Source organism: Aulonocara sp. 'chitande type north' Nkhata Bay, linkage group LG3 (assembly GCF_057382095.1).
Source record: "Aulonocara sp. 'chitande type north' Nkhata Bay isolate Kocher_YH1m ecotype deep benthic linkage group LG3, A_spYH_male_GT1.1, whole genome shotgun sequence".
NCBI lineage: Eukaryota > Metazoa > Chordata > Actinopteri > Cichliformes > Cichlidae > Aulonocara > Aulonocara sp. 'chitande type north' Nkhata Bay.
In genome coordinates, this window is record NC_141346.1 from 13,246,789 (window position 1) to 13,267,107 (window position 20,319).

At 42.6% G+C, this 20,319-nt stretch overlaps 2 protein-coding genes across 2 annotated transcripts in view; one reads left to right on the top strand and one right to left on the bottom strand.

The window, feature by feature from the left end:
* Positions 1-20,319, bottom strand: part of LOC147334038 (polymeric immunoglobulin receptor-like) — a 419,044-nt gene that overhangs the window by 94,901 nt on the left and 303,824 nt on the right. Inside the window, exon 10 of the mRNA XM_086286448.1 lies at positions 12,809-13,147. Within this exon, the coding sequence (XP_086142574.1) occupies positions 12,809-13,147 (339 nt within the window). The remainder of the gene's footprint in view (positions 1-12,808; positions 13,148-20,319) is intronic.
* LOC147334042 (butyrophilin-like protein 2) overlaps positions 17,754-20,319 on the top strand; it is a gene marked incomplete at its 5' end in the record, with an annotated part of 31,917 nt that continues 29,351 nt past the window's right edge. The window contains 3 exons of the mRNA XM_086286595.1: positions 17,754-18,105; positions 18,344-18,526; positions 18,805-19,152. Coding sequence (XP_086142721.1) covers positions 17,754-18,105; positions 18,344-18,526; positions 18,805-19,152 — 883 coding nt within the window. The remainder of the gene's footprint in view (positions 18,106-18,343; positions 18,527-18,804; positions 19,153-20,319) is intronic.

The following is a 20,319-nucleotide window of genomic DNA, read 5'->3' on the forward strand; positions in this document are numbered from 1 at the left end:
AAATTAGAGACGATTAAGGTTATCTTTGCCTTTTTTGTTTGTAGGGTTTGATTGCTGCCGCACCTTCTCAGGAACCAACTGCCTGATTTTTAAGCAAAGAGTCGAGACGCCTGCCTAGCTGCTGTCTTGTCTTATCTTGTTTTTATTAAGTAGGCTTACCCTTTTTTTTGGTTCACCTGGTGTTCTTCTATTTTATTTTGGACTGTTGCTCGTACCCATGCTTCTGTGATCGGGCTGAAGTGACTCTCTGCCCGAGTGTCGTGCTGGGACTCTAAATCACCTGGGTTGCCGGTCTCAGCCGGTGGGGAGCCAGACCGGCCTATGCCTGAGAATAATTATTACCAGCACGAGTGGTAGTTTGACCCGTGGGGTATAAGCCTTTCCTGTGTGTGCGTGTGTGTGTGATTTCTTTTATTAAAGTTATTAAAGTGTGTTTTAGTTTTTTTATGATCTGTAGCAAGCCTGACGCTCAGTGTCCTTTTGTTCTTTTAACATATTTTTCTGTGTTTTATTTCAGTGAACGGAGGACGAGCCAGTGGCCCTGGGACCTCAGGTGGTGGGTCGTTTTCACACTTTCTTTTGTACAGCACTGGGTGGGCTGCAGTGATTCTTTTTGTGTGATTTTCTTTTGGTTCCACGGCTGCTGGTAAGTCCAAGTTCCACGATTGTTTTATTTTTACTGTAGGACACTGTCAACAATCACGCTACATCTTGATTTTTAATATTTTATTTCATTTTTCTATAAATAAAACTGTTTTAATATCGGAAGCCAACCTGCCTCAGTGTGCATCCTTGAATCTGTGCGGACTCCTTTTATTCCTTTTATCTATTTTTCTTAAATATATTTCCTGGGGTGCAATTCCCCTAGGTGGCGTTGTCAAGTTTATTATTTTGTTCATAACCCCGCCGACCACTTGGTCACATACTTGGCGTTGTCGACAGAGTGCACATTTGAGGTAGATGTTTGGTCTTGTAAATTGTTTTATTTTTTTTTTGCAAAGATCCTAGTTCACCTGTTTGAAGGCTCTATTTGTTTTAGAGTGTGATTATAGACAAGACAGCAGTATCCAGGTAGAAGGAAGAGTAGTAGGATTTTAGCACCTTGCTGATTTAATTTTCTCTTTTTTTTGGGTCAAAATTTATTATGGAGGAAGAATTGCAGCAACTTAGAGACTTGGTAGCGCAGTTAAGGGCAGATAATGAGCAATTGCGCCGGGATGGGGGCGCTGTGCTCGAGTCTGGTGGTAGGGCCGCGTCGTCCTCTTTCGTACCAGCTGGTTGCATACCAAATGTTGGTAGCCAGCCCGCCGTTACAGAGCGTGTGGTGGTGGTGCTTAGGGACCGTAAATGTCCCATGTTCAATGGTAGAACGGGCATCAATATAGCTGAATGGGTCGAAGAGGTTCAAGCATGCATGCGTGCCCCGCACCTGTCTGTTGCTGATCAAGCTTTCTTTAGTTTTGACCATTTAGAGGGAGAAGCAAGGGAGGAGATCAAATTTCGCCCTAATTTAGAGCGAGGGGATCCTGCTCGGGTGTTGACCATTTTAAAGGAACTGTATGGCAATGCACAGTCCTATGTCACTCTGCAGCAGGCTTTCTTTTCGAGGAGACAGCGGGAGGGAGAGACTTTGCAGGAGTTTTCCTTAGCGCTAATGGCTCTGATGGAGCAAGTAAAGCAAAGTGCACCTGATGGTATGCGTAACGCAGAGGTGTTGCTCCGAGACCAATTTGTAGAATATGTTGTTGATAGTGCTCTCTGCAGAGAGCTTAAACAATACGTTCGCCGTGTGCCTACTGCCACCTTCGCGGGGAAGCAATTAGATGGGAAAGAGAAAGATTTTCAGGCGTTGTTCGCGACCGTGGCTATTCTCAACCATCGGCATATGGTTTCCAGTGTGGAGTGCACACTAGCCCTAGGTTCGCTCCTGTTGGTACACCCGAGTCCGAGTGCTGTGAGCTAAAGGAACTCCTAAAGCGCCAACAAGAGCAGTTAAATCAGCTCACTGAGACAGTGGTTTCTTTACAGAACCCCCGAAGAAGTGTTCGGCCTTCACGGGCTGGCTCGGTGATTTGATGCCGGTGTCAGCAGCCAGGACACTTTGCTAGGGAGTGCACTGGGGAGCGGGCTTCACGCCGCCCTAGAGCAGGTTCTGATTCAGGCCCTCCTTATGCCGCAGTTGGCAATCATCTTCCCGCTACCCAGTCGGAAAACTAGCGTCCTCTGAGCTCCAGAGTCACAGTTCAGGTGGGGAGTTCACTGGCTCACAGAAAGATAGGATTGGCAGGCTAATTTAATTGTGTCCAAAGATGGATGTGCTGATTAGTGGGGTAACTGTCCCTTGTTTGGTGGATACTGGGTCCATGGTTTCCACCATCACAGAAAGTTTCTTTTTGGCACATTTTGCCCCTTGGGGACAAGAACGCCTTCAGTCATGCCATTGGCTACAGCTTCGGGCTGCCAATGGGCTTGCCATCCCTTACATTGGCTATTTGGAGCTCAGTGTACTCCTGTGTGGCAAGGAAATGCCCTTTTGTGGAATCCTTATAGTGAAGGACCCTCCTGGGGCTACGCCCTCTGTCCCTGGCATCTTAGGAATGAACGTAATCCGCCGCTGTTATCAAGAACTGTTTGGGGCTTTCGGTGGCTCCTTGTTTAATTCTCCTTCTGTGTCACAGGCACCGAGACCAGTTTTGGAGGCCTTACATCAGTGTCACCAGTCTGCAGCCCAAGCCCCAGAGGACCCTGTCGGTACCGTTAAGGTACAGGGCCCGCGGGCCGCGCGGATACCTGGTGGTGTCATGCAACTTGTGGCCACTACCTGTTTTCAGCAGTTGTCAGGTCAGGCTGTGCTTTTTGAGCCTTCTGAGTCCGGGTTGCCAGTTGGGTTGCTGGCCTCTCCTTGTTTGGTCCAGGTGGATAAGGGCGTTGCCTACATCCCAGTCACCAATGTGGGGACAGCAGAAGCTGTTCTCCACCCGTGGACCCGTTTGGGAGTGATAAGCAAAGCTACTGTTGTTAGCCTCCCTGCCGGTGTTAGCGAGGAACACTCTTTTCCCGTTACCGTTTCCTCCCATACAACCAGCAGTCCTGCTCAAGAGATGGTGGATACGATTGACCTGTCTGCTCTCGCTGAGTCAGAGCAACATGAGGTACGGTTACTTTTGCAGAAGTACCGCTCTGTTTTCTCCACTTATGAGGGAGACTTGGACTGCACAAACCTCATTTCGCACGACATACCGCTGCTCGATGACGCACCTGTTCGGCAGAGGTACAGGCGAATTCCTCCTTCTGATTATGAGGCTGTCAGGGCCCATATCAACCAGCTACTGGAGGCCCAGGTAATTAGGGAAAGTAGCAGTCCTTATGTCAGTGCGCCCCAGGGTGGCTGTGGCTACAATGTAGCTTGCCATCACCAGTGTGTGAATGTGTGTGTGAATGGGTGGATGACTGGATATGTAAAGCGCTTTGGGGTCCTTAGGGACTAGTAAAGCGCTATATAAATACAGGCCATTTACCATTTACCATCTTATGGCTCTCCCATCGTGTTGGTCCACAAGAAGGATGGAAGCCTCCGTCTGTGCGTTGACTATCGTTTGCTGAATAGCAAAACGAGGAAGGACGCCTTCCCCTTACCTCGCATCGAGGAAAGTCTGGATGCCCTAGGTGGCGCACGCTGGTTTTCTACCATCAACCTGGCCAGCGGGTACAACCAGGTGCCAGTTTCTGAGTAGGATAAGCCCAAGACCGCTTTTTGCACGCCGTTTGGCCTGTTCGAGTGGAATCGTATGCCATTCGGGCTGTGCAATGCTCCTGGTACCTTCCAGCGCCCAATGCAGAGGATGTTCGGGGATCAGCAGTGCCAGTCATTACTGCTGTACCTAGACAACATCATTGTGTTCTCCTCGTCTGTCTCTCAGCACCTGCAACGGCTAGAGATGGTGATGGCAAGGCTGCAGCAACAGGGGCTCAAGGCTAAGTTGGAAAAGTGTGCCTTTTTCCAGCAGAAGGTTAACTACTTGGGCCATATAATCTCCTGTGAGGGTGTCTCTACTGATCCAGCCAAGGTTGACGCAGTAGCCAAATGGCAGTGTACTCGTTCCGTGTCAGAGTTGCGAGCTTTTTGGGTTTCGCCAGCTATTACCGGCGCTTTGTGGAGGGGTTTGCTGCGTTGGCGGCTCCCCTGCATCAAGTGGTGGCTAAATCGGCTGGCACAAATACAAAGAAGGGCTCGGGACAGAGTTTGAGTGCTATTTGGACCCCTCGGTGTGAGGAGAGCTTTGAGGCCCTGAAAGCAAAGCTTGTATCTGCACCTGTGCTAGCATATGCTGACTTTACGCGCCCATTTATCTTGGAGATTGACGCCAGCCACAGTGGTTTGGGTGCAGCTCTCTCCCAAGATGTAGAAGGTGTTGTTAGGCCAGTGGCTTATGCTAGTCGAGGTCTTCGGCCACATGAGCGCAATATGGACAATTACAGCTCCATGAAGCTGAAGTTTCTTGCGCTCAAGTGGGCCATGGCCAAGAAGTTCCGGGAGTACCTGCTGGGGCAGAAGTGTGTGGTTTACACCGATAACAATCCACTTAGTTACCTCTCTTCAGCTAAGCTGGGTGCCACTGAGCAGAGGTGGGCCTCCCAGCTGGCGGCATTCAATTTTGAGATCAAGTATCGCTCAGGCCGCAGTAATAGGAATGCTGATGCTCTCTCTCGACAGTATGAGATGAGCTCCAGCTTGGCAGAGGTTGTGTTGCCTGGGACTTGTGTCCCAACTTCACTTCAGCAGGCTCAGTGTCCAGCCGTTTTGCCCTCCGTTACTCAGTTGGAGATTGGCAATGCAAAGGACAGTAAAAACCATGTGGACTGTATCAGTTTCTGTAGTGACCTCATCCAATTTGCCCAACAACTACACTAAAGGGGAGGTTGGAATTTTACATTTCAGACACTTTGATAAGTCTTCACATATCCCGCTCCAAAACTTCTGCACTGGTGGACAGAACCAAAGAGCGTGGATGTAATTGTCTGGTGTATTGTCTTGACAGTGTGAGCAGTTGTTGGAAGATGTAAAGCCCATCTTGAACATCCGATGACCTGTATAGTGCACTCTATGCAGTATTTTGTATTGTATTAATTGCAGACTGGGATTTCATCAATTTAAATCTTTAAATCAATTTAAAAACCCTAACCCTTTCTGCTGAAGTTGCCTAAGAGAACTTATATCATAAACCATCAAAGGAAAAATTCGATACATTCCTTGATATTTGGAAATACGTGAAATCTAAACTAAATAGACTGTAAATTGATATGTTTACTGTAAAGTAACATAAACAAACTGAAGATGTGAACATACACACGGGTTCAATTGTTGTTGTTCAATTACAGTCCATCTGTCCGCCGATGTCGAGCAGTCAGTATAGAGCGTCCCCGCCTAAAGCTCGGATTCCTTTACTTATATAGTTTTTAAAAAAGTCTTATTGGCATCAAAACTGCATTTTTAAAGAGTGATCTGCCCAATGGCATAGAAATGACATAAATGTAACCATAAAGACATTTTTAAGTGGCCAAAAAGGACTGAGTTAATGCAGGTACAACCAAAGTCATAAATATACTTAGAACACTGGTAATATTTGTCTTTTATAAAAATATTAGTTCTACAGTACTATACTACAGTCTATAAGTACTTATACCACATAGGTAAACACATTACACATAAAAAAATATGTGGAAACATTGTTTTGGTGGAGGATGAGTTAACTTCTCTGCTGCCACCTGTTGGATCTTTACTCACACTGCCTCTCATACAGGTAACATTCTTAAATACGTACACATTTTTTATAATAGAGAAGAAGAAAATGAAATTAGATCTGTTAAAACTTTTTAAATGTTAAATTGTGATGAATAATGAGAAAAGAAAACATAACTGAAGGTCTAAGTACACTGTAGAGAAGTAATCTATAGAATTTACCCAATAAATCTGAGGTAACAATTCACATTGACTTTTTTGGGATAGATTTAATTCAATATATTGAATGAAAGCAAACGGAACACGTCTGCTTAGTGTTCCCTCGTCTCAGGTTTCCAGTCCTGTGCAGCTTCCTTGACTGACACTCTGTATACAGGTAACGGGGAGGATATAATATGTTGTTTGGTATATGTTTTGTAATGGCTCTGGTGAGGCCACAACTTGAAACAATTCTATCAGTTTATTTCTGATCCAGAATCTTACACAATGACTGTGATTCATGACATAAATACTTCAGGCAGACCATGGTACATCAAGTATATACATGTGTAGATAAAGACAAAATGCTCTGTTGATCTTTTAGACACAGTTGATGCAACTCTTATCTGATCTAAGATCATTACACAAACAATCTGATTTAACACAAACACTGATTTAACCTCTTTATGGTTGTCCATCCATCCATTCGCTTCCGCTTATCCTTTTCTGGGTCGCGGGGGGCGCTGGAGCCTATCCCAGCTGTCATAGGGCGAGAGGCAGGGTACACCCTGGACAGTTCGCCAGTCTGTCGCAGGGCCAACACACAAGGACAGACAACCATTCACACTCACATTCACACCTAGTGGCAATTTGGATTATCCAATTAACCTATCCCCACAAGCTGCATGTCTTTGGACGGTGGGAGGAAGCCGGAGTACCCGGAGAGAACCCACGCAAACACGGGGAGAACATGCAAACTCCACACAGAAAGACCCCGGCCTGATGGTGGAATTGAAGTCAGGACCTTCTTGCTGTGCGGCAACAGTGCTAACCACCGTGCCACCGTGCTGCCCTTTATGGTTGTCGTTTTTACAAAAAGAAAAAAGAAATGAAATCAAAATTTTCCACTGACACCACTTTCAATTAATTCAATTTCACCCTCAATTCACATGTAAATCCTACAATATAAAATACGTGAATACAATGTTCTGTCAAGAATACGTTATTGGCTCGATCATGGAAACATTCTTATGGTAAATGTCACACTTAGGATTTCCAAGGAAGTCTCTGGCTTATGTAGAAATCTCAAGTCAGGATCTGAAATGTAATTATATGTAATTATATATAAGGCTATCTGTGGGTATGTCTGTATTGTATTCGAACAGCCCGGAGCACATTACACCCACTCAAGACGGCTGTGACATTTCGACTGGATGTGCAACAGCGTGAGTCAGGAATGCTTTAAAGAGTCCTGTCAGATCAAATCAAATCCACAGTAAAAAAAGAAATTCAATCCCAGTGAAGCTGAATTACAAACACCACCAATTTTTTAACCCCAAACCCCCCAATTATTGTCTAAAATATACAGAACACTCTCTAAAATAGATGAATCAATATCACTTCCTATTGCAAAATGGGAAGCGGATTTATCGATCAGCTTAGACCAAAACTTCTGGTCTCAGATTTGTTTAAAAACCTTTCATCTAATCAGAAATCCCAGTCTTCAATTAATTCAATATAAAATATTACATAGCGTGCATGATACTGGTCATAGGATCTATAAAATGGGCTATACGTCTTCCAACAACTGCTCACACTGTCAAGCAAATACACCGGACAATTATATCCACGCTCTTTGGTTCTGTCCACCAAATCAGAAGTTTTGGGGCGAGATATGTAAAGAATTATCAAAGTGCCTGAAATGTAACATTTAATCCCTTTTAGTATGCTTGCTGGGCAACTTGGATGAGGTCACTACAGAAATAAACACAGCCCACATTGTTTTTACGGCCGTATGCATTGCCAAGAAAACGGTCCTCATTAACTGGAAAAATAAAAATAATCTTAATTCTAACCAATATAAAAGTCCATTTAAAAACCATCTAATAGATCTCATTAGTCTTGATACAGCCTCTTCCATCACATTTGATCAATCCCTCTGGGCTCCTTTGAGGGGGGGATGATTCAGTCTTACCTGGCACTACATCAAACTGGTTATATTTTAGTGATTTCTTTAATCTACACTTCTGAGTGAAACTGAAACAATTTCCAAAAATGTGTTTAACGGTGGAAGACTCATGATTTAACAACAGGGGCAATATTTTTTTTTACAGACAGCCACATAGTTGACAGTAATCACATTAATATAATGCATTGCAGTATCAGTTACTTGGTTTTGGGGTTTCTTTCGCTCGAAAATGAGTGTAACGGTAAAGTGTAAACTGCATCCAGGACAGAAACAGCTGGATTATGCTGCTAATGCAACTTTGGCTCTTTGCAATCACAGGCACAGACAGCTAACGCTAAGCTAGCCAAGAACCCAGAGTTATGTTAAAACTGAGCGAATGCGACCAGCAGCCAGGTCGGAAATTTAACAGCTGACTACAGCAGTGATGAGCAATCAGTTTGAAATCGCTGTGCTGGTTTTCATCTTTTCTTTGTGCCATTGGCTTTGTGTTCATACCTAAACACTAAAAGAGAGATCGTGTCTGTTGGTGTTGATTTGTTTTGGTGTGTGGCGCTAGGGTTGCCAACCGTCCCTTAAAAAACGGAATCGTCCCGTATATAGAAACAAAAGTACACGTCCTGTATTGAGCTAATAAGGGATGCACTTTGTCCCGTAATACAGTGAGAATCAAAAGTAGTCTATAAATGTTTATGGAATTAACGCTTTGTTTGAAAACATAATTCCCAGCCCCTCTCCTGCTTTGTGACCAATGAGCTGACAGCACACTTATGACAATTCAAGTATGACAATTCAGATTACCGCTCATCTCATTGGTCGAGGAAAGGTCGCTTACGGAGAAAATACCGGAAGACAACAGATGACCACAACAAGAAGCATGGCCAACAGGGAAACAAACGCCGACACTGCGGTGCAAGTCTCGGATGACAGTACACCTAAAGCTGGGCAGACACTGTGCGATTTTTTCAGTCACGTTATTCAGCTCCTGCTCAAACTGCACGATTGACTCGCAGGGGTTAGAAGTTGGTAGGTCACGATGCAGGTCTCACACTATACGGCCCGATGCTCTGATGCGACCTGAGTGCTCCCACTGTGCCTCCATAAAATTAAGGTTATAACAGAAAATCTGTCGCTCGCTCTCTCTGTCTTTCACTCACACAGACACACCGCCACCATCAACTTTGCTAAATTGCTAATGAAAAACATTGATCAGGCAGCTGTGATTGAGCAGCAGTGTCGATCCAACTATTTTCACGGTTGTTGTGGTCGTGATAATTTTGTGATGCCACATCGAAAAGGCTCGGATGAGCTTTCCAAAGTTCTACAAGTTGTGCCTCCATCGCTTGTGTCCAGATCACACGCTGCACAGCCGTGCTGCTCCATCTTTTTCACCAACGTTTACGTGTTTGCGCGTGAGCAGTGTGAGCGGCTGTGGTGAGACCCTCACGAGCGATTGATGACCGGGAGCTGGTCGTGAGGTGTTAATCGCTTCTCGTTACCCCACGTATACTACACGATGCACGATGAAGGCCAAAATCGGGCCAATCACCAAATCGGTCGCACGACTCAAAAATCGGCTCAAAATGGACCAAAAATCACACAGTGTAAGCCCAGCATTAGAGCAGCAATGTTTGTTCGCTCAGAGAAAGAAAAAAAGGCTGCAAAAGTACAGGGAGGAATGGGAAAAGGGAAACACCTGGCTGGGAAAATGCACGATAACACCTATTAATGCACTGTGTGCCGGCGCACTTTTTCCATAGGCATGCTTCTAGTGGTGGGCACATGAAGAACATGAGGGGCGTGAAAGCTCGGGGAACCCTTAACCAATTTTTTGTCCACTAGGCCGGCAGAAGCAGATATGGTATGTAAACACTGGTTTGTTTTTTTTTAAACCCTCTGGTTAAGGTTAATATGGGCATGTGCAGTTAATATCAGCGCTATCTGGCCAGAAGTGTGATAATATAATTTATTTTGTGTAATAAACAACTGCAAGGATAGATGATTACAACAAATAGATCACTAATACATAAACGTAATACATAGATGAATAATGATGATGAGTTATGATGTGTAATCATGGGAACAAGCGGGTTTACAAACAGGAGCAGCTGATTAGCATTAGAAAAGCTGAAATAATACCTCAACTGAAGCCAGTTGTACTAAATGCACTATATGTGCACTGTTACAAGAATATTTTTCGTTCTATTGTTTTCTATTAATTTATATAATTTTAAGTTAAGCAGGACAGAGTTCTTTTTAAAGAAAGATTTACTTATATTCTCAAAAGTTAAGCATGACAGGCTTCTGTTTAAGAAAGAGACCTGTTTTACTGTGTTAATGTTGTCATTTTGAGCTAAAAATAAATGATCATTTGTTTCCCATATGGTCATATCACAAAGAATATGCATCTGCTTAAATCAAATTCAAGTCAAATGGTTAAAAAATAATTTCACACACAAAAAAAGAGCTACAAAATTCACCACACTGGGAAGGGTGAACTGGGTTGCCCGGCCCTGGCCACGAGGTGTCCCTTATTTATTTTTCAGGGAGTTGGCAACCCTATGTGGCGCATTAGCCTAAAGCTTGTGTTGTTAGTAGTGTTTCAGGTTCTTTCACAGACTAATGAAAAAGTAATGTAATGTACTGTAACAAATTACTTTCGTCAGCATTTAATTAACTAAGGTACCACATCACTTGTAAGAAAAGTAACGAGTAATGTGTAACACATTGCATTTGTTGTGTAATAATGCTAGCACTGGTTATTACAGGTACAGATGCAGAAATGGTTCGATCACAGCAAGTTTGTTACAAAAAATAAATGAATAAATAAATCAAACACTCTGTACACGACAAAAACACTGAAAATGTCAAAATTCATGAATGCAAATCTTTATTAATAGAGACGATGATAAAGAACTTTACATTATTTGAATTACCTGCCAGAAACTGTCTGATAAATGAGAAACATGCTTCACGGTTCACATCAGAGAGATATCTGACATAAAGTCAAACTGTGTTACAAATAAACATGATCTTATGAGTGTGTTTTTTTTTTAATTTTTGAACCATACAAACGTCCTCATGTAGAGATCAGCTGTTACAGTTTAATTACAGTAATTAAAGTAAAGAGGTGGCCTGGGGCTCGGTCACTCAGGCGCAGCTGGGGGCCGGCGGAGCTCACGGGCGCGTCACTGCAACTCCCCCTGACTTCTGCTCCGCGGCTGCTGGGCGAGCCCTCATCTGGGACTCTCCTCAGCTCTTACTGGAACAGTGGCGCGGCTGCCCCTCTGTTGGTCTTCCATGGTCTCTTGTGTTCTGGGGGCCTCTGGATGTCTGGAGTTTTGATCTCCTCCATACCCGCTTCACACCCTGGAGGACGGGGCTGTGGCCCCCCCACACTCCCTAGCAGATCATTACATGGAGAAACCTTTGGAATGCAAGCATGCTGATCCACACAGGTATGCACACATGGGTATTCACAGACGCGGACTAAAGCTTTCTTGGCTGCTACCTCAAAGCACACTGTGCGCTGTCTATCTTGCGTGCTGCACAATATCGTTTATTACTTAGTAAATATTGATATCTATGGCTAGCTAGTTTATTGTGATGGTGCTTTGTTTTCTCTATTATTATGTTGCTCTTTGTTGTTTGCTGTCTCCTCTGTTTGTTTGTTTTTTGTTTGTTTTTTTTTTCTCCATACAGGTGACCCAGGAGTTCTTTTTTTTTTTTTTTCTCTCTCTTCCCCCCCCTTCTCACCGTCTCTTCTCCCCTTTGGTTTTCTTTCTTTCTCTCCCCCTCTTTCTCTCATTCATTCCCCCTGTCCTATTTATTAAAAAAAAAAAATGACAAAGGATGAACTGAAGCTCTGCCATCACGTAATGTCGCATACTGCTGTTTCTGATGTCATTTATAAAAAAAATAAAAATAAAAATTTTTTTTAAAAAAAAGTAATTAAAGTAAAGATTTGTGTATTGACAGACTCAGGCTCAGAGTCACTGACAGACAGCACAGACACACACTGTTGGTCTGAAGTCTAAAGATGATGATCAGCGTGTCTTTCTCCATGGTTGGCATCAACGCAGGATTATGGAGCAGCAGCAGGAGACTTGGAGTCGAGCTGTCAGGAGCTCTGAGCCATTTCAGTCTGCTGCTGGCCTGCAAGAGGTTACTCTGGATTCGGGGTTTCTTGTGTTTTATCTTTTTTGCACATCAGATAACCACAACCAGCAACTGCAACAGCAACTACCAAACCAACTACCCCGCCGATAATTTTCCCCAGTTTTCCTGCAGGAGAGAAACAGGTGTAACAGAAAAAGTTAAAAGTAGGAATAACGTGTGGCAGTTTGAATGCTGGTGAATTTTTCTGTTCTTGTTCGCTTAAAAAGCAGGAAACATGATCTGACTGGAACTGCAGAGATGTTTTATACTCATCTCTGATATTAGTGACATTTGTAATAATTAGTTTCTGCTCTAACCTTACCCAAACAATGTTGCTAGGTAAGGTTAGAGCTTAGGGAGGGGCAGCTATCTGCTCCTCCCTGAGCCTGGTTCTGCCGGAGGTTTCTTCCTGTTAAAAGGGAGTTTTTCCTTCCCACTGTCGCCAAAGTGCTGCTCATAGGGAGCCATATGATTGTTGGGTTTTTCTCTGTATCTCTTATTGTACGGTCTACTGTACAATATAAAGGGCCATGAGGTGACTGTTGTTGTGATTTGGTGCTATATAAAGAAAATTCAATTCAATTCAATTGAATTAAAACTCTAGACTACCAGCCACAAAGACAACAGCTGGAGAAACATCTGTCTGCCTCTGACATCCACCAGCTCATCCATACAACAAACAAACATCAACAACCAGGAAGCAGCCTCACCTCTGATCACACACACATTCAACACTACTCACTCACCTGGAGGAACAACACCCAGTCTGATGGTTCTAATGGATTTCCATGAGTGTGTTTTTTCGATGAAGACGTGACACTCGTATTTTCCGTTACAAGCATCTATCACATTCTTCAGAATCAAAGACACGTCTCCATTCTTCATCTGTATGTCCTTCAGATCCACACGGTTCTTAAAAAATGGATGCTGATTGGTGGTATCAAAACGCTCCTTGTGGTACAAAAAGACATTTTTATCTCTGATGTCTTCTCTGCTCCACTTTACACCTGTAACAGGTTTGTTATCTGGAGCTTGACATGTCAGAGTGACGTCCTGTCCAGGCAAAGCTAAGACAGTCTTTTGATCTGTCTTTTGAAGCAATCATAAAGAGCAGAGAGGTTAAAGGTCAAAGTACAATTATGATCAGAATGATTGACTTTAAATATTTTTGTTTATTTCCTTTGACATTTGAGTTTTTAGTCATGTTGGATTTAATGAACCTCTGAACATCCAGCAGGTCACCAGTGACCCACTGAGGGGGAATTTTAGCCTCATGCTAAACATGAGGAGAGCTTTTATTGAGCTAAAGCACATTGAAATTTGAGATCCACTCAGTCTCAGGACAGACAGAATATACTCAGTTTGAAAATGCATGTCCAAAGGATTTTGTAACTTGCCAATACTAATATTTTAAATAAATATGTAGAAGCAGTAGCAATCTTCCATGAAATAAAAAAAATCTATTTCTTGAAGCAGAACATTGATCCACATCTGAATAAACCTGGATCCATGTAATATTAAAGTGATGAGGCCCAGAGTGATAAAAAGAAATCCCTGACAGCACCCCTGGACACACACATACTCCTTTGTCTCTGTCACATCTGGATCACAGCCCCAGATGTTCAGTCCGCACAGACAAACTGAATCAATCTGAAGATAACTCTTATAGAAATATTATTAACATGTAAACAGGCTGATACTCTTCATTCATCTTCAGTTTCTAACAGTAAATCTCACCTGCAGAGACAAACACAAGGATGCTGAAAAACAGCAAGGTGGAGTAGAGTGATCCAGGTCCAGCAGACATGTCTGTGCTTCTGTATTAAATCAAATTGGAGCTTCAGACGAGACTATATGAGATGAGCTTTGAATTTCAGATGAAGCTGAAAGTCCCCGAATGAGAGCGCAGGTCTGTAACTCCACACTTAACAGTCAGAGAGAGAGAGACGGTTGGTGGGCTTGACCAGAGTCCTCCAATGGCTGCGAACTAATAACTCCCGAATGCTAAATTCCTTACAAGTTACCTGGAAAGTTGTCAGGTTTTCATAAGAAAGCTCATCTGGCTCAGTTCCAAGGTGGGAGAAGTCTTCACACTCAGCCTGTGAGGCTTAAGGGCTGTGCTGCTTTCACACAGAAACTGATGATATACATTTAACTGCACTTTCTGTAAGTTTGTTTTTTTATGAAGCAGAAATAACCCAATTTATATCATAAACCAGGAGCAGACATGCAATGGTTCAGAGGATGAAGAAACTCTCTGTTCTGCTGTAGAGGACATCAGCCTGAGTCCACGGCCTTCAGCTTCTGCCTGCGTGCGGGTCAGAGTGTGGATGGAGTCAAACAGACCAACTAACAATATTTTATGTCAAAAGTATAAAAAAAAATGAGATCAGAGTTATTACTTCTTCAGCCTGTTTTTGTTTTTGTGCTTAAGGACATGGACGTTTTATGTTGGGAAAACTTGAACTTGAATGAATTTAGTCTGCAGCGTGCCGATCTCTCTCCCTCTGACCAATGAGTCATAGGAGCCTTGATAATAAAAGATTAATTCAGGTGGGAATCCTCGCGGTTCACCTGCCTGCAGAAGCAGCAGGTGGGCCATCTGTCGGCACTCCATGATCATGTGATCGCTGTGCTGTAAACCACACTTCACAAAACCAACAGACTGAGGCATTTAGAAGAAACTAAGAGCCAGATCAGCAGAACTACAGCACACGGAAATGTCTGCTGTAACTGACACCCTGCTGCACTTTGATGCTTGTCTGTGTCTCTGTTTGTTTCGGCAGGTGAGGCTTAACTTGGATTTAAACAGTTTGTCTTTGTGATAAAGGCGAATAAAATTCAGCTGGTTTATATGTTTAAAGCCAAACAACTCTTTTCATATTGGTCCAGTGTGCGTGTAAAGGAGACATCAGGCTGCATGAGTCAGTGTGGACTTTAATCCAGCTGTGACAGAGACAAAGAAGTGTAATGTGTGTGTGTTAGGATTTTTTATTTTGAGTCAATACAATCACAACGGGCATAACCGGGGGGGACGAAGCAGAAAAAGAAGAAAGAAAGAGACGTTGGGGAGAAAGTTGAAAAATGGAAGGACAGAAGAAAAGAAGGGGGGGAAAGACACAGCAGAGAAACAACAGCAACAATGGCGTTGTACTCCAAGGAGGGAGAGTCTGTGTCACGTTATGGTCATGTTCTTTCGTCATGTTTGCTGTATGCAGCTGGTAGAAAGGACCCCAAATGCAGACTCGTGGAGGCAAAAATGAACAGAAAAAACTCAGCTTTATTGCTGGTACTCTAAAAAGTAATTCAGAGGCTTAGTAGATATCACTATAAATATAAGTTAGATAAGCATGATAAAAACTATGAATATCATTTTAGTAATTATTGAATTTGATAAGTTGAAATAAATATCTAAAATATTAACGTATGTTTTTGTGTTATATTAAGGTATTTATTTACATTTATCTCAGACAAAAAATTCAGTATGTGGTTCACAGAATACCTTCTTTAAATATACTTAATATTTTTATTTAAAATTGAATTAAAATATTTGAGAAATATGTATCTATACTGACCAGCATCTTGTACTAAAATCATTAATTATTCAAACAATATTATTTATTGTCAGCAGCTACAACTGAAAAGTGTAAGTAAAACACGGTAACATAGAGTAATTGAGTACTGTAATGTTTGCATGCCTCAAACATCAATGATGACACCTTCCGTATTTCTCAGTTCCATTCTTTAATTCTCAGGCTTGCAGTGGCAACACAGTCTGCAGCACTAACTTGTTCATCTACCGTTTTCTGTTGTCTCCTTTTTTTATATCCTCCTTCCGCCTTACATTCGACCTTTCAAAATAAAAGTTTTGTAAACATCACAATCACCTCCTTTTTTTTTCTTTTAACAAACTTAGGTATTCAGCGAGGTGAATTATTAATCTGAACCTATGACAACGACACCTAATAAAATTACTGAACGTTCTTATTACTTGAGTTTCTCCACACCTAAACATCACTTAAACAGCACTGCATTTGCGCAGATCTCTGACTAAACACTATCAACATTCAACACTATAATACTGGTTACAGTGTTAGATTCAGGAACAACAAACATGTTACACGCAGCATAACCTTTAACTGGTCACTCAGATATTCAAGTCTTAGATCTGATGTAATCAGACAGATGCATAGGTACGCGTCTGTTTGATCTGACGGGGTATCTGGGCTTGTCTGTTAAGGCGGGGTCGACATGCCGTCCAGGTGGGGCAGCTTCAAGACCATGTCTGATTTTCTTGAAGAATGAGGCATTCCTGACAATCGAGTGTCCATCCCTTGTAGCTGTAATTTCAGAACCCTTAACCTTAGTCACTTTGTAGGGTTTTGCATTGTATGGTGTAGATAATTTGTTGTGCTTGGGGTGGCGATGCAGCACTGTGTCACCCAGACTTAGTGAGTGTGGTCTGGTGTGACAAGTTGCATCTGCGATCACCTTCATCTTGATCTTTGCACTATCATCCCTTGCTCTCACTTCAGCATCTGAACACTTGCGTGGAGTGGTGTTAACGAAAGGGAGCTTGGTGTATAGCTGGCGTTGAAACAGTATTTCAGCTGGTGAGCTCGCTGTTGTGCTATGAGGTGTAGATCTGTACTCACGAAGAAAGATGTTTAGTTGCTGTTTCCATGGTGTGCCTTGCGTCTCGGCATCTCTCAGTGCTTTGCCTAGGGTTCTCATAAATCTCTCAGCAATGGCATTCGCCTGAGGCCAACAAGGTGTGATTTTGCGATGATGAAATCCTAGGTAGTCTGCAAACTGTGAGAAAGCCTCACTGTTAAAAGGAGGACCATTGTCAGTTTTTACTGTCCTTGGGATTCCAAACATGGAGAACACTTTGTCAATGACTGGGATAACAGAAGATGCTGATGTTGAGCGTACACTTTCAACGACTGGATAGCAAGAATACTCGTCTGTGATGACGAGAAGATATTCCCCTGTAGGGAGTGGTCCATAAAAGTCTGCACTGACACTGTGCCAGGGCGTTTCGGGTAATGGTGACATCTGCAGAGGGTCAGTGTGTGTGACAGGTGTGCTAGCTTGGCATGGCAGACAGTTTTGAACTGCAGATTCTGCTTTCTGATCGATCTCTGGGAACCATACTTTGGTACGTAGCAGCGCTTTGGTCTTGACGATACCCTGGTGCCCTTCGTGTGCCAGTTGTATTGCTCTTTCTTGTAGGACAGTTGGAATGACTATCCTCGTGCCTCTGAGGATGAAGTCAGATGAGTCGGCTATTGTTAGTTCACTTTGAACATGTTTGAATGATTTCAAAATGTCAGCATGCTGGGATTTATCTGTTAGATGCCACGTGTTGTTCCTGATGTGACCGATGACTTTCTGCAGAACCTGGTCTTTCAGAGTCTCTGTTTTTATCTCGCGAAGTGTCATGGCTTTTGGGGTGGAGTGATAGGAGAAGAAATTTACATACTCTTCTGCAACCTTACATGTACGAGCACTTTCATTCTCCTGTGTTGGCTTATGACTGACATAGAAAAAAGTGCATGGGTGAATGAAGCAAATGATTGAGTAGTTACATGATAAATAAATGTAGTTTAGTCTCTCCTATGCTCTCTGATTGGCTGCCTTAGAAATGAACAGTTGTACTTTGACCTTTAACCTCTCTGCTCTGTGTTGTTTCCTCTTTCAGACCAGAAAAACATCACAGCTGAGTCTGGACAGAACGTCACTCTGACATGTCGAGCTCCACAAGGCAAACCCATCAGAGCTGTGAAGTGGAGCAGAGCTGACCTGGGAGATAAATATGTGCTTTTGTACCGAGATGAGCAGTTTGATCAAACAAGCCAGCATCCATCTTTTCAGAACCGGGTGGATCTGCAGGACAGACAGATGAAGGATGGAGACGTGTCTTTGATTCTGAACAATGTGACGATTAATGATGCTGGAACATACGAGTGTGGTATCGTCCAGATAGGAACAAAGTATTTGAAGCGCATCAGCATCATCTACCTTCATGTTGTTCCTCCAGGTGAGTGAGTAGAGTTGAGTGTGTGTGTGATCAGAGGTGAAGCTGCTTCCTGGTTGTTGATGTTTTTTTCTAAAGATGTTGTTGATGAGACTTTGTAGAAAGCAGCTGGTCTGAGTGATGTGATCAGAGTGCAGTAGATAATGTCTGACAGCAGTTTGAAGAGTAAATGGATTCTGTTCTGTTCTTCACTCATCACCTACCTGACAGCTGACACCTCACACCTGTTTCTCACCTGCAGGTCACACAGGAGGAGACACAGAGGATGGAGGGAAGGAGGATGGATATGTTGGACTAATAGTTGGTCTGACAGTTTCTGCAGTACTTCTTCTTCTTGTTGCAGCTGCTGTTGGTATCCTGATCTACAGAGGCTGTAATCTGAATCCTGCTGATCCACATGTAGCAGAGCATCTTCAGCATGAATGTGAGTCAGATGAACAAACACAAAGAAAGACAAATAAATGATGGTGAACATCCAGCAGACGCTGTAGAAAGCTGGACAACAGAACATGTTCAACTATGAAAACTCGACTTTAAAACATTTAAATAGCTGCTGGATGTTCAGAAGTTCATTAATTAAATCCAACATGACTAAAAACTCAAATGTCAAAGCAAATAAACAAAATATTTAAAGTCAATCATTCTGATCATAATTGTACTTTGACCTTTAACCTCTCTGCTCTGTGTTGTTTCCTCTTTCAGACAAAACCATCACAGCTGAGTCTGGAGAGGACGTCACTCTGACATGTCGAGCTCCAAACAAGAAGATCATAGTTATAGTTTGGAGCAGAGAAGACCTGAAAGATGAATATGTGCTTTTTTACCAAAAAGCACAGTTTGTTCCAGAGTACCAGCATCCATCTTTTAAGAACCGGGTGGATCTGCAGGACAGGCAGATGAAGGATGGAGACGTGTCTTTGATTCTGAAGGATGTGAACACTGCTGATAGTGGAACATACGAGTGTCGTCTTGTTAGTGGAACAAAGCGCAGGAGGAGAGACATCAGCACGGAACCAATCAGCATCATCTACCTTTGTGTTATTCCTCCAGGTGAGTGAGTAGAGTTGAGTGTGTGTGTGATCAGAGGTGAAGCTGCTTCCTAGTTGTTGATGTTTGTTGTATGTGTGACCAAGTGGTCGGCGGGGTTATGAACATGACAGCGCTGTAGCTGTCATATAATCGGCTCTTGCTGATCAGTCCGTCGCAGTATGCCAGCATTTACTGCTGTTTTGAGCTAAATGCAAGGGAGGAAATAATCCAACAAAACACCGGCTTAGCTTTATACGGGCTAGCGCCACCCTGCAATCAATGTGCAGGTTGGTTTCCAATTAACCAAGTTGTGTGGCGAAAAGAACGAGCGCAGGAGAGAGAGTGAGAGAGAAGAAAAAAAAGGGAGGCGAGTACACAGCAAAATCTCCAGTGTTAATTCAACTCCTATAGTGTTAAAGTTAACACTTTTCCAGTGTTTATATAATTCTCACTGGTTTAGAGTTAAAGTAACACTTTGCAAAGTGTTATTATTTTAACTCCATTGTAGTGTTAAAAATATAACACCCATAGTGTTAAAATTTCACTCTGTATGGTGTGAAGTGTCTTCACTCAGAGTGTAACTACCTAACATTTATAGTGTTGTTTTAGGACACTGATAAGTGTTCACTTTTACACTGGCTTGGGTTAACTCTTTTCACTGAGGGTGTTACTACACAACAACTATGGTGTTATTTATGACACTTTTAAGTGTTTATTTTCACACTGGATTGTGTTGACTGTTTTCACTTAGAGTGTTATTCTGTAACTTTTACAGTGTTATTTTGGCACTTTAAAGTGACATATATGAGCTTTTAAATACTAGTCTGTATTAATTGTCTGAATACAAAAATGCATTAAAGTGCAATTACTGTATGACTACTGTGTTACATTCAGTGAAAGTCCTTGTTAAGTCCCTTTACAGGATAAAAGGAGAAAACATAAAATTGGTCACATAAGAATTTTAATAAATATTAAATTCCAAGCACCATACAGCATACGTTCACAACAAAAATAATGGCACAATGTACAGACCATCATCATCACCATAAGCACTTTGCAAATCAAAGGGCTTGTATATTTCAATACAGTCTGCTTTAACAACATCTTTTTCATCAGTTTCAAACACTTTATAAGCATGGCAATGTTCACTGAAATTTTCAACCACAAGCTTCTGAACTATGAAGTAGG